This window comes from Martes martes (assembly GCF_963455335.1).
Source record: "Martes martes genome assembly, chromosome: 3".
NCBI classification, from domain to species: domain Eukaryota; kingdom Metazoa; phylum Chordata; class Mammalia; order Carnivora; family Mustelidae; genus Martes; species Martes martes.
Genome location: NC_137890.1, coordinates 80,084,534 through 80,108,303, shown reverse-complemented (window position 1 = coordinate 80,108,303; position 23,770 = coordinate 80,084,534). Strand labels below are relative to the sequence as shown.

General features: G+C 39.7%; 1 protein-coding gene across 1 annotated transcript; it reads left to right on the top strand.

Annotated features, from left to right (window-relative positions):
* Positions 1-15,349: 15,349 nt before the first annotated feature.
* On the top strand, positions 15,350-23,090 carry SAP18 (Sin3A associated protein 18). The gene is made up of 4 exons (XM_080798616.1): positions 15,350-15,484; positions 15,673-15,782; positions 22,306-22,428; positions 22,677-23,090. The coding sequence occupies exons 1-4, from the start codon at positions 15,356-15,358 to the stop codon at positions 22,831-22,833; spliced, it is 519 nt and encodes a 172-aa protein (XP_080654742.1). The 5' UTR covers positions 15,350-15,355; the 3' UTR covers positions 22,834-23,090.
* The last annotated feature ends 680 nt before the right edge of the window (positions 23,091-23,770 follow it).

Below are 23,770 nucleotides of genomic sequence, written 5' to 3'. Positions count from 1 at the left end.
TGCAAAGAAATTCTCCAGCCTGTTGAATTCCAAATCTCCTGCTTCCCAGGTCAGAAGCATGAAGCCTGAGTAGTGATTCTCAGTCCTGGCTGCACATAGCATAGAAATCCCTTGGGAGCTCGTAGAGGTGCTGAGACCCAGGACTTTCCCTGGAGATTTTGATTTCAGTGTGTGTGTGTGTGTGTGTGTGCGCACGTGTGTGTGTGTGTGTGTGTGTGTGTGTGTTTAAGTTTCCCAAGTGACTCTAATGTGTAGCCAGGATTGGAAACTTCCGATCTGGAGGTTTAAAAAAATACCACCTCCATGTAACACACCCATCACCATTGTTGAAATGATCCAGACGTCTCAATTGTTTTCCTGGTACTACTCTACTGTTACAGCACAGCCAGAAACATCCTGCTATTTCCTGACCCAAAATGGTATCATCCTGGACGGATGCCAGGGAAAGTTTTCTTCACCTGGCCTGTCACTGACTCCCCACTTGCCTCCTTTTGGAAGCCCGGGATTATGGCTGATCCTTGTTCCTGAAAGGCAGTGACTTTCTCTGGGCAAAGCCGTGTGTACACACTCGTTCCTGTCTTCTCTTTTGGCCAGCCATTTTGAAATGCCTTCTGCATACAAGACAAGCCTACTCATTTGCCTTTTCTCTCTTTTCCTTGTTCAGAATTCAGGATTTTGAAAGAAACTGACTAAAATATATATTCTCAGGAACTTGAATCGGTTGCCAAGAATGTGAGTCACGCCCCCCATGAGAAGGATTCTCAGCGAGGGGAAAAATTTGCTCCTTCCACAATGACTTCCTTTAACAGAGAACATTACCATTGCAATAGGTAAGCAAATGCTTCTATTTTGAGTGTTATGCCTCAATCCGGGACATCTCATATTTTGTAGTATGTCCTACCATTTAGTCTTGGAGTAAGACAATATTATAACCGACCGTGTGATATTTGTGACATGGGTATGAACAAGAACACCCAAAGCTGTTTTCTTTCTTGTTCAGAAGGAAGAATACGAAGTGGATAATTAACTCAGGGGGTCAGTGGGTAATGCCCGGCCTAGTGAAGTTGGGGTCAACGCTTAAAATGCCCCAGGGGTACATTCGTGCAGACACTACATTTTTGGCAGCCCTATGTTTGGAGCCTCCTTCTCTATTTCCCTCCATGCCAGGCTACCAAAGGGGCTAGAGGACACCAGTGGACACCAGTTTGGGGCTGCAGGTGGTGTGGAGGCAGGCCTGCTGGGTCCACTCTGGCAGCAGCAGCCGTGGTCCCTCACACCAGTGCTGGGAGATGGTCCTGCCTACTCTGCCCACCTGCCCGCCTCACTGAGCAGCTGCCCATTTTCCAAACCTGACTCATCGGGCTTCTTGGTGGTCCTGGGAGTTTTCTTTATTTTTTTATTTTAAAGAGTTTATTTATTTATTTGCAAGACAGAGATCACAAGTGGGCAGAGAGGCAGGCAGAGAGAGAGGAAGGGAAGCAGGCTCCCCGCTGAGCAGAGAGCCCGATGCCGGGCTCCATCCCAGGCCGGGCTCCATCCCAGGACGCTGGGATCATGACCTGAGCCGAAGGCAGAGGCTTTAACCCACTGAGCCACCCAGGCACCCCCTGAGAGTTTTCCAACTTCTTTTCAGTCAATTCCTTTTCTTCAATTGGCTGGAGTCTTTTTTTTTTTTTTTTTTTAGTTGCATAAGACTCCCAACCACTGCAGTTTCCCATTCCAATCAAAATAAAGTTCAAACTCTCCCGGTAGCCTCCAAGAGGTGACTCAGCTCCCCCACCTCCTCGGCCTCAATGGATTCCTTCCTCTGCTCTGTCCTCCCTGCTCCAGCCATCCTGGCTGCTTTTTGGAACCCCATTTTCCAGAACTGCATATTGCTGCTCCCTTTGCCTCTATCAATAGAACTCAAGAACCCACCATCCTATGTATTCCTCTGTGAAGGTGTGTGTGTGAGTGCGTGTACATGAGTCTTTGTTGGTATTCATTTATTTTCGGTCTTCTCTACCCTATGGTCCCTGTCCACGATGGCAGGGAAGTCTTCCTTCTTCACCGCTGTATGCACAGTACCTAGGAGAGTGGTAAGCATGTCATGCAGTGAGTGCTCAGTAAATGATTGTTTACATTAGTGAATTGGTTTCCAGTGTCACATTACTTTTATTTGATTTTCACAATAATCCTGTGAAGGAAATGTGTGTCCTAGCGTATCCATTTTTTAGGGAGACCATGAGCCTTGGCTACAATCAGCAACAAAAAGGGGGGACGACTGTGCTCCTATTAATTTAGATTTCATTACTTTTAAATACCCTTATGGAAAACATCTGATCTTCTTTACACCGTAACATACTTTACAAACATTTAAAAGACCCAGTGAAAAGATACTACTTTTTCCTTCAAAATGGAAACTTCTTAGCAAAATACCTAAGCACTCAACCTAATGTATATAAAAACAATGCCACTTGTATAAGCCATATGTTTTGGGACCTGCCCATTCATTAGATTAAAATAATGACAGCACATATGGAAGGAAGTAAAGGGATTTGAAAACGAAGGGCAGGGCCAGCATGGCTTGCTGATACGTTGCACACAGAACATGAAACATGAAAGGGAGGCATCCAGGCAGTCCTAACTAGGGAGAGTTAGTACCTGCTCCTTGGCAGTAATTTGGGACTTTGGTCTGAATTGGTTTTTGTTTGTTTGTTTTTTCATGACAGCAGATAAGTTCTGAAGACCATCAAAACTCTCAGCTCCTGCCTTTGTGATCCTAATACTTTCCGTGTGGAAGAGATCTCATATCAAATGCTTAGTTGCAAAAACAAGTAAGTGAAGGCTTTATATTAAAGCAAAGGAATATTTTTTGCCCGATGATTTCAGATTGTAATGGTGGTGGTAGTATTGACCTCACTTTAAATTGAATGTCCTTATACTGGCATTATGATTATATAGGAGAGAAGATAAATTTTGAGATACTTGTAACATTTAAAAAATACATGTAAGTCACAGTAAACATGCAGTAAACATGTAAACAGTAAAAATTTTCGGGGTACCTGGGTGGCTCAGCGGGTTAAGGCCTCTGCCTTCGGCTCAGGTCATGGTCCCAGAGTCCTGGGATCGAGCCCTGCATTGGGCTCTCTGCTCAGTTGGGAGCCTGCTTCCCCCACCCCCCTCTCTCTGCCTGCCTCTCTGCCTACTTGTGATCTCTGTCAAATAAATAAATAAAATCTTTAAAAAAAATTTTCTAACTGTACAATTCTTGTCTAAAAACCAAAAGTGGAATTGTAATAAGTACTAGCAGTTAAAGTTCACAATTAATTAATTAATTAATTATTAAAGATTTTATTTATTTATTTGACAGAGAGAGAGAGCACAAGCAGGGAGAGCAGCAGAGGGAGAGGGAGAAGCAGGCTCCCCACTGAGCAGAGAGCCTGATGCTGCACTGGATCCCAGGACCCTGGGATCATGACCTGAGCCGAAGGCAGCCACTTAATCACCTGAGCCATCCAGGTGCCCCAAAGTTCACAATTATTTAGTGAAATTCACAATACAAATTATACTTCATGTAATATTTAGCAAAGAAATTTGATTCAGCACATATACTGGTGAATAACCTGAATGTTTATGACTTCTTCCCCCTTATAAGATTGAACTGCTTTGAAAGATATAAAACGAGCAGTTTCTGTTTCAGTATTTTGTATATGTTTCATAAAAAATTTCTTAAGAAATTTTCTGCCCTTGGGGAACCTGGCAGGCTCAGTCAGTACAGCACACAACTCTTGATCTTGGAGTTGTGCATGGAATACCTAAAAATAGCTGCAACACTCAAACAGGTGTGTTTTATAGAGAGAATGACAATCCACATCAGTGAATTCCAGTTACAAATTCTGGCCACAAGTCTTAATTTTATAACTTTGTAATTCTTGGTTTGTCAGCCTACCAGGAAAAAGCGTTCAGTAGTTTGCCTGATCACGTGATTTTAAGGTTTGATATTGAATCTGCCTTTTGTGGACTTTGAGGTCCAGCATGAGGTTCTCCATGAGAGAATTAGGCAATTAGTGCTATGACTGCTTTGAGCTATTGGAGACTATTTAGGAACCATTTAGTAAACTGTATAAAGCTAAAACATTGAGATGTTTGCCTAGACATCTAACTAATTACCAGAATCTAGATCAGACATCAAGTAGAACTTAGTCAGTTTAGGGTTTTGTGAAAGTAGAACAAAATAAAACTAGAGTAAAAATTAGAGATTTACTTTTTAAAATGTAGTTATAATTTTTGTTAATCAGTTTTGGTTTTTTTTTCCAGGGAGTTGAGGACTCTTTATCTGAATGCAATAACTATATTAGTTTAAGAAACAATTAGTGACCAAATATAAAATTTCCTACAAGGGGCCCTTATCAGTTTGCAGGTTGCTTTACCATTAGTGAAATTATCAGGGTAAGATCTGAGATGTTCCACATCAGAATGGTGAAAAATGGGAAAAATAGTGAGATACAAAAATTATCAGATATACACGATGATGAGCATATAAATGAAAATACAACTTGAAGGGAATAATGTAAATACTAACTTTTCATCCAATGATGAGAGTCACAACTTTGAAAATCTCACTAAACATTTTTTAATAGACTTCATTTTTTAGAGTAGTTTTAGGTTCACTTCACAGTTGAGCAGGAAATACAATGTATCCCTATTTCCCCCATCCCCACCTATGCATAACCTCCTCCATTGTCAACATCCCCCACCAGAGTGGTACATTTGTTACAACTGATGAACCTACATTGACATAACATTATCACCCAAAGTCTGTGGGTTACACGGGGGTTCACTCTTGGGTGTTGTACATTCTATGGGTTCAGACAAATTTATGATAGAATATATCCACCCTATAGCATCGTACAGAATAGTCTCACTATCCTAAATATCCTTTGTGATGTGCCTATTCATCACTTCCTTCTTCCAATCTCTGACAACCATTGACCTTTTCCTGCCTCCCTAGTTTTGCCTTTTCTAGAATTTCATATAGGTGAAATCATATGATATGTAGCTTTTCCAAATTGGCTTCTTGCACTTAGCAACATACATTTAAGTTTTCTCCATGGCTTTTCATGGTTTGATAGCTAGCAATGAGTGATAGTTCATTGCCTGAATTTACCCATTCATCTACTGAAGGACATCATGGTTTTTTCCAAGTTTTGGCAATTATGAATAAAACTGCTCTAAATATCCATGAGTAGGTTTTTGTGTGGACATAAGCTCTTAAGCTATGTCCTATGAGCATGATTACTGGATCCTATGTAAAGAATATATTTCATTTTGTGAGAGACTTCCAAACTGTGTTTCAAAGTAACTGTACTGTTTTGCATTCCCACCAGCAATGAATGACCATTCTCATTGCTCCACATCCTTGTCAGTATTTTGGTGTTGTCAGTATTTTGGATTTATCTACATAACCAATTATGTCTTCTATGAACTAGAACAGTTCTATTTCTTCCATCCCAATCTGTATGTCCATAATTTCCTTTTCTTGTCTTGTTGCATTAGTTAGGACTTCCAGTATGAAACTGAGTAAGAGTGGTGAGAGGGAACAATCATAGCTTTTTCCTGATCCTAGTAAAGCTTCGATTTTCTCACCATTATAATATTTATAATATACTATTTATAATCTTTCTCACCAGTATAGTAGTAGCTGTAAGTTTTTTGTAGAAGTTCTTTATCAAATTCAGAAGTTCCCCTCTAATCTAGCTTTTTAAGGGTCATTACCATAAATGGGTATTGGATTTTGATAAATGCTTTTATTGCATCTATTGATATGATCATATGATCTTTCTTCTTTAGCCTGATGATGTGATGGATTACATTAATTAAAATTTTAAATGTTAATTTTTAAATGTTAAATCAGCCTTGTTTGCCTGGGACAAACCCCACTTGATCATAGTTTATAACTCTTTTTATACATTGGTGGATTTGATTTGCTAATATTTGTTGAGAATTTTTACATCTAATGCATGAGAAATATCAGTTTGTAGTTTACAATTCTTGGAAATTTCTTTGGCTGGTTTGGATATTAGAGAAATGCTGGGCTTAGAGAGTGAGTTAAGAAGTATTCTCTCTGCTTCTACTTTCTTGAAGGGATTTTAGAGATTTGGTATGATTTCTTCCTTAAATGTTTGGTAGAATTCACCAGTAAACTCATGTGGGCCTGTTGCTTCTGTTCTGAGAAGTTATTAATTACTGGCTCCACTCCTTTGATAGATATAGGGCTATTCAGATAATCTAGATCTTCTTGTGTGAGTTTTGCTAGATTTACCTTTTTCATTTTTTAATTTTTTAAAGATTTATTTATTTGAGAGAGAGAAAGAGGTGTGAGAGGGGCAGAGGGAAAGAGAGAGAATCTCAAGCACACTCCCCACTGAGCACGGAGCCCAAAGTGGGGCTCGACCTTACAACCCTGCAATCATGACCAAAGTTAAAATCAAGAATCTGATGCCCAACCAACTGAGCCACCCAGGCGCCCCAGAAATTTACTTTTTAAAACATTACTTCTAATTTCTAAAAGTAAATATATACTTACTATGAAAAATGTAGAAAATACAAGAAATAGGAATCACAGTTATCCATTATCTTCTAACTCAGAGAATTTTATTAATATTTGTTAGTATTGCCCTCCAGGATGCTTGCATGTATGTACATGTTTTTTAAAAATATAATGGAATTATTTTATAATATTCTGTCATTTTTTTAAACATAACATTCCATTATTGCATGACTTTACTCACTAATTCCTTCATTATAAATGTTAAATTACATATCTGTTTTCAGTTTTCTCATTTGTAAGATAGGTTTCATAATATACACTTTTCAAAGAACGTTGTGAGATAAAATAATGCATGCAAAATATGTAGCAAAGTGCCTAGCAATGTCGATTGCAAAAAACAAAAACAAACAGCCACAAATTCCTTACATCCCTATGTGCATGCCCCTTTGTAGGGTGTCTTGGCCACAATTCTGAACAAGAAGTGAAGTCTATTTCTCTACTTTCTTCATTCTTGGCATAGCCTTGTGACTTGCTTTGACCAAGAGAATGTGGCAAAAGTGAAGAAGTGTAGCTCATAACCCAAATCTTCGAGATGGCTGGAAGCTTCTGCTCTCACTCTTTTGGAATCTTGAGGCTATGATTATCCTGGATTAGCCTGGTAAAGACACATGACCCAGCCAACAGCCAGCACCATCACCTACAGAGGAGGCAAAGTCCTCTTGAGCATCTTAACCCCTTACCTCCAAGTTGAGTGATCAGATAACTACAGTTGCTTGAGGGAAGCCAGGTGAGACCCAAGAAACTGCCCAGCTGAATTCAGCCCTAATAAAAGGCATGTTGTCTTAAGCTTCTTTGTTTTCAGGTGGTTGTTACACAGCACTAAAAAGGTAACTGACACAGTGAGCGATAGATATGAACTGATATTATTGCCTTATGAATCTAAAAGGTGATAATATGATAATGAGATGTTACCTAAGCACTTTACAATGTATTTAATCAAACATATTTTAGTCTTAGACATACATAAAGGAAGATGTTAAATTTTATTTATGCTATGATGGTCTCAGTAAAACAAGGACATCTATTAAATGCATTTCCTAATTTCAAAGAACTAGTAAGTTATCAAAGATCCTTCTTCATGTGCCACCTTGGAATCAGTGCCAGAAGAGCCACCCCAAGTCTCCCAAAATATCAATCATTCCAGATTTGATAGTTAAATACCTAAGCCAAATAACTTCCATAGCTGCTTTTTAATTTTCAGGTGAATAAACATGCTCTTAGTTTTTTGCAGCGAGCAAAGATTAGTACATAACTATTTGAATGTACATGGTAATGAGTTGGCGAAGATTTATAATTAAGGAATCATGACAGCAATGTTGTTTTTTCATTGAAATTTTCATGGAATCTGCTATCCTTCAAAATTGAGGGAAATTGATGGGAATTAGCCTCTTAATTTGCCCCCTTGCCTCCTCGCAAATGGAGATGCAGTCTACGAGATGATGATTGTAAGTGGCTCACATTTGTTGAGCAGACACTGTGTCAACTGTTTTAGATGCATTTATTCCTCATAAGGGGATGTTTGGTATTTTATTATCCTAATTTATGGATCGGGAATCTGTGGCTGAGAACAGTTAAGTGATTCAAGATTAACCAGCTAGCAAGTGACTAAGGTAAAGTTTAAATTTAAAATCTATCTAAATTCAAAGCCTAAGATTTTTCAACCATTGATTAAACTTTTTAGTTGCCCTCTACAGTTTGCTTCTAGGGAATATGTTGTTGGCACTGCAGACTCTTGAAGAAGAGGATGTCTTTAAAAACCATTATCAATCTAATCACTTAAATGCATAAAATAGGGGTTGAATGTGAGAGATATTTCAACTCTGAAAAACCAGTGTGCCCTCATTCTGTTCCAGTGACTTAAAATGTACTGTAAATGAGATGTTCTCAGAACAACCCGAGAAGCTGGTTAAAAAGTGGATTCCTGGGGCACCGGGCTGGCTCAGTCAGTGGAACACGTGACTCTTGATCTCGGGGTTGTGAGTTCAAACCCCACGCTGGGTGTAGAGATTACTTAAAAAACCTTTAATTAAAAAAAAAAAAAAGTGGATTCCCAGAACCCATACCTTAGAGAACATTTTAGTGAGAACAGCCTTTAAAAACACTGCTTCTCTGGCTATAGTGTGAGGAAGGGGTAACACAAAGAGACCAGCTGGGAGCATCAGGATTGGCTCACAGCAGCATTGCTTTCAGTGCTAATGCCGAACAGGTATGTATACTCACTTATAAAAATACAGTTCTTACAGTAATATAAAGCAATGTATCTTCTAAGTAGTAATTATATTGTCTCTAGGCTTAACTTTTCTAGGAATGGTTATGGAAATTCACATTTTTCTACTCTTGGTAATAAGCAGATGCTTAACCAAGAGTATTTACATACACTTCTGAAAAAAGAAACCATAAATATTGTGCTTATAAATGCTGTACACCTAGTCTCCCACAGATACATCTGAAAGAATTTGAAAAGGTTTAAAAACCTCCCCAAATATCCAAATTTACAACCAACAACTTTTGTAAAAGGAATCATAAAATTCTACAAAAAATACATTCTATTAAACCTTTTCCAGAAACACAGTTTGTACATGTTTATGAATATGTTTTCTTGCCATGAGACAGCTGTCCTTCTGAATCTCAGCAGAAAAAAAAAACATACACTTGCAGTGACTGACTGAAGCATATTCTGTAAAACTTCACATTACATATTTCCGATTTTTTTCTTTCCTTTTTTTTTTAAAGATTTTTTTTAAATTTATTTATTTGACAGAGAGAAAGATCACAAGTAGGCAGAGAGAGGCAGAGAGAGGAAGGGAAGCAGGCTCCCTGCCTAGCAGAGAGCCCGATGTGGGGCTCGATCCCAGGACCCTGGGATCATGACCTGAGCCGAAGGCAGAGGCTTTAACCCACTGAGCCACCCAGGTGCCCCTTTTTCAATTTCTTTTCAGCGTAACAGTATTCATTGTTTTTGCACCACACCCAGTGCTCCATGCAATACGTGCCCTCCTTAATACCCACCACCTGGCTCCCCCCACCTCCCACCCCCCCGCCCCTTCAAACCCTCAGGTGGTTTTTCAGAGTCCATAGTCTCTCATGGTTTACCTCCCCTTCCAATTTCCCTCAACTTCCTTCTCCTCTCCATCTCCCCATGTCCTCCATGTTATTTGTTATGCTCCACAAATAAGTGAAACCATATGATAATTGACTCTCTCTGCTTGACTTATTTCACTCAGCATAATCTCTTCCAGTCCCGTCCATGTTGCTACAAAAGTTGGGTATTCATCCTTTCTGATGGAGGCATAATACTCCATAGTATATATGGACCACATCTTCCTTATCCATTCATCCATTGAAGGGCATCTTGGTTCTTTCCACAGTTTGGCAACCGTGGCCATTGCTGCTGTAAACATTGGGGTACAGATGGCCCTTCTTTTCACTACATCTGTATCTTTGGGGTAAATATCCAGTAGTGCAATTGCAGGGTCATAGGGAAGCTCTATTTTTAATTTCTTGAGGAATCTCCACACTGTTCTCCAAAGTGGCTGCACCAACTTGCATTCCCACCAACAGTGTAAGAGGGTTCCCCTTTCTCCACATCCTCTCCAACACACGTTGTTTCCTGTCTTGCTAATTTTGGCCATTCTAACTGGTGTAAGGTGGTATCTCAATGTGGTTTTAATTTGAATCTCCCTGATGGCTAGTGATGATGAACATTTTTTCATGTATCTGATAGTCATTTGTATGTCTTCATTGGAGAAGTGTCTGTTCATATCTTCTGCCCATTTTTTGATATGATTATCTGTTTTGTGTGTGTTGAGTTTGAGAAGTTCTTTATAGATCCTGGATATCAACCTTTTGTCTGTACTGTCATTTGCGAATATCTTCTCCCATTCCGTGGGTTGCCTCTTTGTTTTGTTGACTGTTTCCTTTGCTGTGCAGAAGCTTTTGATCTTGATGAAGTCCCAAAAGTTCATTTTCGCTTTTGTTTCCTTTGCCTTTGGAGACATATCTTGAAAGAAGTTGCTGTGGCTGATATCGAAGAGGTTACTGCTTATGTTCTCCTCTAGGATTCTGATGGATTCCTGTCTCACTTTGAGGTCTTTTATTCATTTCAAGTTTATCTTTGTGTACGGTGTAAGAGAATGGTCGAGTTTTATTTCTGATTTTTTAATTAGGGCAATCTACTTTCCCTGTGATTCAAAATGCCAGAACATCTTAAAGAAAGAGAGATAAATTCACAGGTAGAGAAAGTTTGATGAGTTATTTTCAGAGTTCACATACTTCAAATGTTCATTCATTTTAAAAATGTTTATTGTGGGGGCACTTGGGTGGCTCAGTCGGTTAAGCCTCTGTCTTCAGCACAGGTCATGATCCCAGGATCCTGGGATCCAGCCCCACATCAGGTTCCCTGCTCAGAGGGGAGCCTGCTTCTTCCCCTCCCTGCCCCTCACTTGTGGTCTCTCTTGTTCTCTCTCTCTAATAAATAAATTTAAAATATCATTAAAAAAATAAAAAATAGGGGCGCCTGGGTGGCTCAGTGGGTTAAGCCTTTGTCTTCAGCTCAGGTCATGATCTCAGGGTTCTGGGATAGAGCCCCGCATCAGGCTTTCTGCTCAGTGGGAGTCTGCTTCCCTCCTCTCTTTCTGCCTGCTACTCTGCCTGCTTGTGATCTCTCTCTCTCTCTCCCTCTGTCAAATAAATAAATAGAATCTTTGAAAAATAAAAAATAAAAATAAATAAAAATATTTATTGTGGTAAAATATATATAACATGAAATTTATCATTTCAACCATTCTTAGGTTTAAAATTCAGGGACATTAAGTATATTCACAATTTGTGCAATCATTACCATTGTTCATCTCCAGAATTTTTTCATTGGCACAGATAGGAACTCCGTATCATGAAACAATAATCTGCATTCCTTTCTCTGTCCCCAGGCCCAGGTAACCTCTTTTTTTTTTTTTTTAAAGAATTTATTTATTTATTTGACAGAGAGAAAGAGATTGCAAGTAGGCAGAGAGACAGGCAGAGAGAGAGAGAGAAGTAGGCTCCTTGCTGAGCAGAGAGCCTGATGCAGGGATGCAGGGCTTGGTCCCAAGACCCTGAGACCATGACCTGAGCTGAAGGCAGAGGTTTAACCCACTGAACCAACCAGCCCCCCCACATCCCCGAGGTAACCTCTTTTCTACTTTCTATCTCTCTGGATTTGCCTATTATAAGTGCCTCATATGAGTGGAATCATACAATGTTTGCTCTGTTGCTTATTTCATTTGGCAGAATGTTTTCAAGGTTTGTCCTTGTTGGCGTGTATCGGTACTTCATTCTTTTTTAAGTCTGAATAATATTTCATTATAGGTATATCAATTCACTAGTTGAGAGACAGTTGGTAGTTTTCACTTTTTGACTACTATGACTAATGCTGATATGAACATTGGTGTTCAAATACCTGTTGGAGTCCCTGCTTTCAGTTCTCTGGGGAATATACCTAGAAGTATAATATTCATGTGTGTAAATTCTAAAGGATGCATATACTTAAATATTATAATTTGTGTTTAGGGCTGGACCTAGAAGCCCAAGTACATGGACTGAGGGATGCTGAAGATCTACCTTAACTATATCTGCAGTTCCACTGCTTCAAGGTATTGGAAAACTCTGTTTTGATGAAGGCTTGTCATTCGTAAAGCTCCAAAGGACAGCTTATGTGTAAGAAATGAAACCTCCCCAATAATAGCAATAACACATTGTGAAGTTCTTCATTTTCCCAGTTTCAATGTTGTCCCTTTAACTGATTGGTTAGAGTGCCCTCATGTGTCTGTAATTTTATGCTATGAAAGTTTTGAAAAAGATTTGGTATTAGAATCATAGAGGGTGGGAGGATGGGAGAAATAGGTGATGAGGAGTAAGGCATGCACTTGTGATGAGCACAGGGTGATGTATGAAAGTGTTGAAGCACTATATTGTACACCTGAAACTAATATTTCATTGTATGTCAACTGGAATTAAAAGAAAAACTTAAATAAAAAAATATAATTTAATTTAAAAAATAGAATCATAGAACTGGAGAAGAAATTTAAATACCTTTTCAAAAAGCTGAATATTGTCTACATAAAAGGACCCATTTCTAAGCAGTTAAAAAAAATCTTTTTAAACAGAGATTTAATTACACACACCAGTATTTATAATGTATAGCTACAATGTAGCCAGTGAAAAACCACACCTCCTCTGGTGAGAAAGAGTACTTATTAGTCCCTAGAAGCTCCCTGGATGCCCTTCATAAATTGTATTGCCCTAGCTTACTGTCAGAGGTAACACTATCCTGAATATCGTGTTAATCATTGCCTTGTTTCTCTATAGTTTTACCACTTAGTGTTTGTTTCCCTAAATAGTATTTGGGGGAAGAGAGAGAGAAAATTCCTATTTTTTAACTTTCTATAAATTGAATCCTATTGTACGTATTGTTCTGTGACTTGCTTTTTTTAGTCTACCTTTTAAAAAAGCATGTTGATTCATATTTTCCAATCTTTATGGAATTTCATTTTATGAATATATTCTTGGTAGACATTCAGCTTTTTCTAGTTATTAAGAATAAGCGTTTGAACCTGTTGCCTGGGGCTCATGTGTAACAGTTTCTCTGGGTGTTCAAATATAAGTGGAATAGCTGGGTCCTAAGGTATGCACACATCCAATCTCTCTAGATAACACCAATGTTTCTACAGTGAATGAGAGTGGTCTACGGCAATTCAATTTTCTCCATATCCTTGCCCATACTTGTTAGGTTTTTACATTTTGACCAATCTGAGTGAAGTGTTACCTTGTTGTGGATTGAATGTGCATTTCTATGATTATTCATGAGATTGGGCATCTTTTCATGTTTATATGTAATTTGTGTTTTTTTTTCTATGAAATACCTATCACGACTTGTGCTCACTTTTCTATTGGATTGTATGTTTTTTATCAACTGATAGGCATTCTTGAGGGGGGCTTTTTTTTAATAGCAAGATACAGCTTTCATACAGAGAGTGTAAAACATAAACACACTACTTAATGATTTAAAATAAAAAACTGTGCAACCACCACAGAGGTAAAAGAATGTTGCCAACACTCCAGCAACACCTCCTTTGCGTTCCTCCAACCTCATCACCATCTTTTCTCAGAGGTAATTACCATTCTGACTTTTGTGGCAATTACTTCATTACTTTTCTTTTTATAGACTTATCACCTGGGAATGCCTCCTGAACATTATACTTTAGTATTGCCTGCTTTTGAACGTTATAAAAATGGATTCACAGAGTCAATTCACACTGTTTCACATAGTTGTAGTTTCATGTAGCTGTAGTTTGTTCATTTTTGTTGCTATATAGTATTCCATTGCTGTTTGGTACTTTTGTTTCTGTATAGTACACCACGATTCTTGGAATTATTGTCTTCATGATGGAATTGGGGTTGTTTTGAGCTTTTTGTTCTTGCGAAATGGCCAAGAACATTCTTATAATGTCTCTGGATACCCTTGATCAAGATCTCCTATCTCTAGGGTATATACCAAGCAGTGAGGTTATTGGATCTAACGTATGCATATCTTCAACTTTATTAAATAATCCTAAACTACTTTCCAAAGTGGGTATACCAATTTCTGCATTCACCACAAGTGTTAGAAAATTCTCATTAGTCTACCAACAAATGTTGTCAGTTTCTAATTTTTGCCAAGCTAGTAAGTATAGTTTGTTACAAACCAATCAATTAAAGTCAATCACTATGGCTTTAATGCATTCCCTGGTTGGTAATGAGTTTGGGCACCTTATTTGTTTATTGTGCATTTGGATTTTTTTCATTTTAGAAGCACTTATTCAATTATTTTACCCATTTTCTATTGGGATGTCTGTCCTTTTCCTTATATATCCTGGACACTAGCTTTTGTCAATCATATGCATCATAGATATTTTTTCCCACTCTGTGGTTTTTGTCTTTCTTTCTTTAAGGTGTATTTTGAAGGTCTGGTTTTGTGTGTGTGTGTGTGTGTGTGTGTTTTCAATTTAAATCTAGTCAAATTTATCAATCTTTCCCGGTTAGTGCTTTTTATAGCATGTGTTCCTTTACTTATTTTTTTAATCTTGGGATTTGCTTTTTATTTATTGATTTTTTTTTCTTGGTGCTCCAATCCATTGATCATGAAGATAGTTTATGATGTTACATCCACAAAGTTCTAGTTTTGCTGTTCACATTCCAGTCTTTGCTCCACTATGGTGCGGGAAGAGTCCAATTCACTTTTCCCCAGTACAGATCACTAATTATTTCGTGAGCACTCACTGCAGGGCATTTTGTCTTCCCCTCAGCTTTGCAGAGCGTCTTCTGTCTTCACTCAGGGGTCCACATACAAGGGTCCATTTCAGAGCTTGTTTTTCCTTTATAAAAAGTAGGATACTTTGCTAATAAAGTCATGCTTTTGCTTACTCACTTACCTCCTGTACAACTCTTAAGAGTGGTTAACTTATTCATTGCGTAGGAAAAATGCCTCCGCAAGCTCGTGTGGCTTGTGCTCATCTGTGGTGATCATTTCCCAGACCACCAAAGACCCACCAAGGCGAGTATCCCTCATAAGCTCCGCCCCGCGGACGCCAACGCCCGCCTTTTTCTGAGGACGCAACCCGCAAGCGCGGCCGGGCCCGGGCACAGGCGCCGCACAATGAACTGCGCCTGCGCCAGCGAACGCCCCTCCTCTCCTCCCCCGGTCTTCTATAAAGCCTCGAGTTTCTCCTCGCGAGAGAGTTCGTTCTCATGCTCGCTGCAGGGGTCGGAGGTCAGAGCGAGCGTCTCGCGGGCCGTAGGAGGAAGATGGCGGTGGAGTCGCGCGTTACCCAGGAGGAAATTAAGAAGGAGCCGGAGAAACCGATCGATCGGGAGAAAGTATGGGGTCCGGAAAGAGGTGGAGGTGGGCCCGGCGGGGCGGAGAGCGCGGCCTGGGTGCGGAAGGCGGCGGTGGTTTGCTCCCCGGGCAGTTCGGAGGCCCCGGCATCTCCGGAGGGAAAGGGAGCTCCGGACTCACAGTCGCTTTCTTTAACTTCTGCTCTTCCTTTTCCTCCTCTCGCTCTCAGACGTGCCCGCTGCTGCTGCGTGTTTTCACCACCAATAACGGTCGCCACCACCGAATGGACGAGTTTTCCCGCGGAAATGTACCGTCCAGCGAGCTGCAGATCTACACCTGGTGAGGGCGCGGGGGTGGTGGGGGGCGCGGGGGCGCGGCCGTTGGGGGTTGGAAGGGTCCGTCAGTAACATTAAGTAATTCCCTGTGCCGTGAAGAAATATCCTCTTGACTTTGCTTTCTGTCACTCGGGGTCTTTGGGCCCAGCTCTCGGGAAGTTAGAGATTTTCGCTGTTAGGTAAAAGGGGATTCACGCCATCAGGTAATACTGTTAGGTTTAATGTTCAAAGTTTTGGGTTGTGAAGAATTGACACACCCAAGATTGCTATCACTTTTGTGGCTGCCTGGTACAAATATAATATGTAGATAAATAAAATGCAGTAGCTGCCATTAAGGGGCTCATAAATAAGTGGTACTGGAGTAACATGGTAAGGAGGAATCATGGGATATTTCTCTTCAAGGGCATTTCTGTGTAATATTAAGCCTTGGGTGCATTAAAAATAAAAAACCAATTGATTTCTGATCTGGTGCTTAATGGAAAAGCTTTTGATGTGTGTTTCCTGAAGACCTGCCCCTGTAAGTTTATCTCTTGCCTGTGCTTTCTATACCCCCAAGTCTGTCTAGGGCCATTACATATCACAAGCGTATCTTTAGAGCTGCATATATTTCCTGAGTTTGACATCATAATAGCTGTTAGTAGCAGTGAAAGGTTAATAAGGTTTAAAAATATGTCTTGTGGTAGAATTACATTCACATTTATGTAACCATTACCTATTACCAAAACTTTTTCTTTTATGCCCTGGCAAAAGTTTTGTATCCAATAAGCAATAACTCCCCATTCCTTTCTTCACCCTTTTAGACTCTAATCCAGTTTATATCTATATGAACTTGCCTGTTCTAGATATTTCTGTCCACTTGTGTAGTGGACTCATACAGTATTTGTTGTGTCTGGCTTATTTCACTTAGTATAGTATTTACAGGGTTCATCCATGTTGTAGCATGTAACACAAATTCATTCTTTTTTATGGATGAATATTCAGTGTGTATCAACGTACCACATTTTGTCTATCCACTTTTTTGTTGATAGGTACCTGAGTTTCCATTTTTTGGCTTTGTGAATAATGCTGCTATGAATTGGGTATACAAGTATCTGTTCTGAGTCCTTGATTTCAGTCAGTTATTTTGGGTATAGACCTAGAAATGGGATTGCTGGATCATACTGTTATTATATGTTTAACTTTCTGAGGAACTGCCAAACTGCTTTTCACAGGAGCTGCACCATTTTACAGTCCCAGAAAGGTGTGTGATTTTAAACTGTGAGCCCAGCATAGTAAAACTTGATTCTTTTGAAGATTGGGACTCTATTTGTCTTTTGTAGGTACTTGTTAAATTTATGTAGTATGATTTTAGTTCAGCATCATTCCAGGATAAAGTTCCAGAAAGGTTGATTTAACTTATGAGGAAGAACTGTTACTAATGTATTGATGAAAACCTCTGTTTGGAGATTAAAGTGTATACTTCTTCCAGCAATAAGAGTTCATATTTGCTAGGTGCTGTGGTTAGATTCTGAGGGTATGAAGGAAAGAAGGTACTGCCCCTCCCTGCAGTAAGCTCAGTCTAACGGAGAAAGCAGATGAATAAATAATAATTAGGTCAAACTTTAGGGTGAAGATGGCAGAGTGAGATTGTTCTAGAGGTCCTCTATTCCTAATCCAGAAAAAAAAAAATGCAGAGAAATTCTGCCCTAAATTGCCCTGTCCCTAAACTGCAACCAAATAAGGAAAGGCAACCTTATGTTATACCTTAAAATGATGGCCAAAGACAAAGATTCTAAAAGATTGAGTGGTTGGTGTGACAGCACAGAGCCCTGCCCCCTTTTCCAGAAGGAGTACTGAAGGAAGATTAGACAACAAATCTTGGGAATTCTCTGTTTGTAGAAGTAGACTGAGGGACTAAATAGGCAGTCCTAAGATAAGTCAGAGAAAAAGGAGTGAAGTCCAGAGGAGCCTAACAGAAGCAAGTTGAGTTTGCCAAAGTTCAAGGCACTGTGTGGAGTTGGGGAACAAGCCAGACACCACAGGAGTGGTCAATCTCCTGTGCTTGGGTGGTCATTAAACATGTTATAGAAAGAGAATTACCTAGGTAGCTCTATCAGGGTTCAGCTTGAAAAATGGAACCAGTAGGAGATCTCTATGAAGTGATTTATTGCAGAGAATTGGCTTACATGATTCCGAGGGCTACCTAGATAACTCTAAGTCCCCAGTCTGTGAGGTGAGCTCTAAGGAAGGGCCAGGCAGGAACTTTTTTTTTTTTTTTTTTTTAAGATTTTATTTAGTTGACAGAGACACAGAGAGGGAATACAAGCAAGGAGAGTGTGAGAGGGAGAAACAGGCTTATTGCCAAGCAGGGAGCCTGATGCAGGGCTTGATCCCAGGACCCTGGGATCATGACCTGAGCCTAAAGCAGAGGCTTAACGCAGACGGCTGAGCCACCCAGGGACCCCCAGGGAGGAACTCTTTTTTTTTTTTTCCCCCCCAGGCAGGAACTCTTAAGCAAGAGCTAAGGCTCCCCATAGCAGCTTGAATTTCTTCTGCAGGGAAGCCTCTGCTCTCCTCCTAAGCCCTTTTCAACTAATAGAATCAGGCCTACTCTGATTGATTGAGTGAGGCTTACTCAGATTAACTGGGTTAATTTAAATTTAAAGCCAACTGATTATAGACTTTGACCACATACACAAAATACCATCTAGTAACACCTTTGTTATTGTGATTGAATAACTGAGGTTGTAGCTTTGCCAAACTGACACAAAACTGAGTCTCACATTGGCAACACAAAGACTTCAGCCCCAAGAGAGCTCTTGCATTCCTCATTGTGCAGTCAAGCTTTGGACCTGTGGTCAGAAAGCAATACTTGGCACTCCCAACTACTGGTCTAGGGAGATGGTCGTCAGGTTGGAAGCTTGTAGGAGATTCACTGTCAGAACTGATAACAGATGTAAACCAAATTCCGCATGTTCACTAGGAACAAGATAACAATATGGGAGATGTTTTTAGAAAGGAAGAAAGGACCCTTTCTTGTACATATCATGTAAGGTGTACCAGGGAATAGCTGATGCAGAGTAATTAGCATCAGAAGATCGGGTTTTAAAAAATCAGTCTTGCCTCAGACTTCATGGGGACAGTGTAAAAATAGCCAGGGGAATTGTTGCAGAACAGAGTAGAACTCTGACAGAGTAAATAAGTTATAAAATTAGGTGGTGATAGGGGTAATTGAATCTTTATTGAAATTTTATAATTCCTTCAGTTTTACTTGTTTTTTTATTCTGTTAAACTCAAGTAAATGTGAGTTTTATTAAAAATACGTGTAATATTTGAAGCATGAATTACATTTATAATTATATAAAATAATTGCATTATTAATAATTACATTATTTATTATTAATAATAAATAATTACAATTATAATCTCAGTATGTATAATATGCTTGATAATCTTAAGATTTTTTTTCTGTAGCATTGTGTATATGTAAAAAAAGATGCCTACAAGTGATGTTAAATATCACTGGTTAATTATGGTTGGTGAAATTTGGGATATAATTTACTACCTTTTTGCATATGGCTTTCCCGCCTCTTTAAGTAACATGAAGATCCGTCAAGTGGAGAAAGGCAGTCATGCACAGCTTCTCACCTCTTCCTTGCATGGCCACACAAGAGTGACCTGGGGCCCAGAAGGGTTTTTTCATTTGCTTTTTGTTTTTGTTTTTGTTTTCAGATATTTTATTTATTTGATAGAAAGAGACCACAAGTAGGTAGAGAGGCAGGCAGAGAGAAAGAGGAGGGATGCAGGCTCCCTGCTGAGCAGAGAGCCCAATGCGGGGCTCGATCCCAGGACCCTGAGATCATGACCTGAGCTGAAGGCAGACGCTCAGTCCACTGAGCCACCCAGGCGCCCCTGTTTTTTGTTTTTTTGGGGTTTTTTTGCAAAGAGTTAAAGAGCTCTCACAACTGTGCTGGGTAAATGTCTTTGGGAGTATCTTTCTCGTTCCGGGTTTGATGTGTTCTTTGTTCTGCCTGTGTGCTGTTGTGTGGGACCTGACCTGCAGTATCTGTTCTCAGGGGTCTTTATCTGCAGCACAAGAAGGGTACATGCAGACTGTCTGGGCAACAGCTACAGGGGGAGACCTGCTGGCCATGGGGGACCCACACTTCATGAAGCAGATCTTCTGCTGTCTTTTCTCAGTGCAAGTAAAGCATTGTTCCCTCTGTTGTCTCTGAGTTGTGTCTGTCTTGGCAAACCCAGCACCTGCAAGCTAATGCAGTAGGTTGATATTCTGGGATTGCTGCTCCTGGTGGAAGGCATTTTTGGGCTCTTTGCTATCCTCCAGGTGGTTGGTCTCCTCCCCGGGTGGTGGTAACAGGTGTCACTCGTGTGACAATAGCTTTATACAGAAACTTTAAAAAACTGAGATAGAGATGAATCAAAGCCAGTTAAATAATGAGATGTAGAAATCTGTGATGGTGGAAAATGGAGAAAATGATATGCTCTGTATTTAGGAAGTAGAAATAACGGGATGGAGATGGGAAAAACTTTCAGGTTTATGGCCTGAGCAATGACGTGAGTGATAATAGAGGTTTTTTTGTTATTTTTCTTTAAGTAGGCTCCACACCCATTGTGGAACACAACATGGGGCTTGAACTCAAGACCCTAGCTGAGGTCAAGAGTCAGATACTCAACCAACTGAGCCATTCAGATGCCCCAGTGATGGTAGTTTTGATGGTACTAGGAGAGAGCCAGAGCATGTTTTGGGGAGAACACTCTTGGAGAGTATCTAGTGTCCCTTGTTTTCATGTTATGGCCCCCTATAGGCATAGTTGTTTCAGTTTCACATCATCCATTTCATTCTTTCAGTTGTCATGAAAGAAAACTATAAAAATTTACACTATTATAGTTTGTTAACTTTTTCCAAGATGCTCATATTTAGAAAGATTTTTTTCAGGTTGTGCCATATTAGCTCAAAGGACTGTTTTAAGTTCTGAGTTCAAATAAATATTTGCAGGGCAAGAATATGTATTGTGAAAGGAAACTATGCTTAGTCCTAAAGAAAATTTCATGTTTCATTGGTTTTATGGCTCTATCTACTGTAAAACTCTTAAGATTCCATCTTAGAAAAAATACTGCATCTTAATGAAAATGCTTTCCTGTCATTGATTCTAAGATGCATTCCAACTTCAGACATGAAATGTGGAAAAGTACATGCTTTAGAGATAAGGAAATATGGTTATTTTAATTGGATTACTTTGGACTAGTTACTCTTAAAAAAATAAATCACTATGCCAGTAAGATGTTATATAGCAAATATAATCCCTGAAGTGCCTTTTTTTTTTTTTTTTTGGATAGGTATATTTATTTTTTTCTCTTTCTCTTTTTATTATTAACATATAATGTAGTATTTGTTTCGGGGTACAGGTCTGTGATTCATCAGTCTTACACAACACACAGGACTCACCACAATACATTCCCCTCCCCAGTGACTATCACCCAGCAGCCCCGTCCCAGCCCCCTACACTCAAGCAACCTTTCCTGAGATTAAGAGTGTCTCATGGTTTCTCTCTCTCTTTGGTTTCATCTTGTTTCATTTTTTCCTCTCTTCCCCTATGATCTTGTTTCTTAAATGCCACATATCTGTGAGATCATATGATAATTGTCTTTCTCTGACGTATTTTGCTTAGCATAATACCCTGGTTCCATCCACGTCATTACACATAGCAAGATTTCCCCCTTTTGATGGCTGTGTATATATACCACATGATCTTTATCCATTCATCTGTCAATGGACATCTGGGCTCTTTCCATAGTTTGGCTGTTGTGGTCCTTGTTGCTGTAAACATTGGAGTGCGGGGTACCTGGGTGGCTCAGTGGGTTAAGCCTCTGCCTTTGGCTCAGGTCATGATCTCAGGGTCTTGGGATAGAGCTCCGCATTGGGCTGTGTGCTCAGCAGGGAGCCTGCTTGCCCCCTGTCTCTAGCTGCCTCTCTGCCTACTTGTGATCTCTGTGTGTCAAATAAATCTTTAGAAAAAAAAACAAAAAACATTGGGGTGCAGGTGCCTCTTTGGATCACTACATTTGTATCTTTGCGGTTAACAGGGCACTTGTTGGGTCAAGCTCTATTTTCAACTTTTTGAGGAATGTTCATACTGTTTTCCATAGTGGCTGCACCAGCTTGCATTCCCTTTTAGCACTAATTGTCTGACTTTAATTTATTAACATTTCAATCATTGGGGCTGGTAAGGGAAGTTTATGGGGGCAGATAGGATTATTAGCTGCTTTAAAATCAAGCATGGGGCACCTGGCTGGCTCAGGTAGAGCATGTGACTCGACCTCACTGTTGTGATATGAGCCTCATGTTATGTGTTGGATTACTTAAAAATGAACTCTTAAAAAATAAAATTAAAGCATAAGACCTTGACAGCTATAATTCTAACAGGTCACAATTCACACATAATTAACTCATTGTGTATCAATATTCTTGTTATATTATTGTTATATTATTGATTAATCAAATATAATGTTTTCTTTTAAACATTCAGGATGGATGCAACTTTGAAAGAACTGACTAGTTTAGTAAAAGAAGTCTACCCAGAAGCTAGAAAGAAGGGCACACACTTCAATTTTGCAATTGTTTTTACAGATCCTAAAAGGCCTGGCTATCGGTAGGTAATTTTTAATTTTTAATTCCTATAATCTCTTTGGTTAATAGGTAGGGATAACCCCTATCTATTAATAAGTCTCTGGTTTGGGGGGAATATAAATTCTATTACTCTGGTTTAGCTTAATGCAGTAATGAATTTTTAATTGTGTCATAAGATATGGAGCAAATCCAGTCCTGTGTTTACTTTGCAGTGCATATTTAGTTTCATTGACTTGTGATCCATTAACAGTTGGGTCTCCTTTTCTGCAGAGTAAAGGAGATTGGCAGCACCATGTCTGGGAGGAAGGGGACTGATGACTCGATGACCCTGCAGTCGCAGAAGTTCCAAATAGGAGACTATCTGGACATAGCAATCACACCTCCAAATCGGGCACCACCACCTTCAGGGCGCATGAGACCATATTAAATTTTATTTACTATTTCTTGAATTATTTTTCATTCAGTTATGTAAAATAAATTCTTTTTCCTCCCTTCATTATTGCCATTAAGCCTTTAAAGTCTAAACAAATTGTAATGTGTCTATTTAGGAATTAGATTTGGCTGTGCTACGGTATGGATGTTAATAGAAAGTCTATATGTTTCTGGTCCTTCCATAGAATACAAAGAAAAGTGCTCTTAGCATCCTTTGTAAAACTGTATTGTTAAATATATGTGTGCAATCAACCGGAGTGTGAAAGTTCATGAAGGCATGGGAACAGGGTTTAATGTAGTATTTGGGGTTTATGCTGAGTAATGGAGGATGGTATGTTTAAGCCCAAATGGGGCAGACTGAGAAAGCCTTGGGATGAATTAGAGGGCGAGTTTGTGGCCTGGACTGTTGCCTACAGTTAGAACAAGGATGAGGTGGCATTTTGGAATAGCATGAGCTGAGGCAAGCTGAAGAAGCTGTATCTGCTCAAAGAGATGGGCCTGCCTAAAACAAGGTACAGCGATGTAAAAAGAGGAAAATGGGTGCCATGGTGAGGGCCTTTTATGTTTGAAAAATGGGGAGAATAGGGCATTTTGAAGACAGGAACCATATAGAGGAAATAAGGGTTAGTATTTAGGATAAGTTGGGAAGGTTTACTTCGAAGGTCTGAAAATGGAGGGACAAAAGAGGAATCCCAAGACCTAGGAGCAGAGCCAGGGATTTGGTGAAGTTGAGTAAATAGAGGCTATCGACACTTGGAGTTACCAGTGCCGGGGGTTGGCTTGTATCTGAGTGTCTGGCGAGTCAGCATGTGTCGTGCTTAAGACCAGCTGGGCTAAACGTTTTTGCACCAGCAGCTCGGCAGCCTTGGACCAGTTACTTGAATCTCTTGGTTTTTATTTGTAAAATGGAGAGGACAGCCCATGGGATTGTG

What these genes read in the sequence shown, in the direction of transcription:
- SAP18 (XM_080798616.1), top strand. Translation starts at nt 15,356, where the DNA reads ATGCTCGCTGCAGGGGTCGGAGGTCAGAGCGAGCGTCTCGCGGGCCGT. An exon ending in AACCGATCGATCGGGAGAAA is followed by an intron (nt 15,485 to 15,672) that starts GTATGGGGTCCG and finishes TCTCGCTCTCAG; the next exon opens with ACGTGCCCGCTGCTGCTGCG. An exon ending in GAGCTGCAGATCTACACCTG is followed by an intron (nt 15,783 to 22,305) that starts GTGAGGGCGCGG and finishes TTAAACATTCAG; the next exon opens with GATGGATGCAACTTTGAAAG.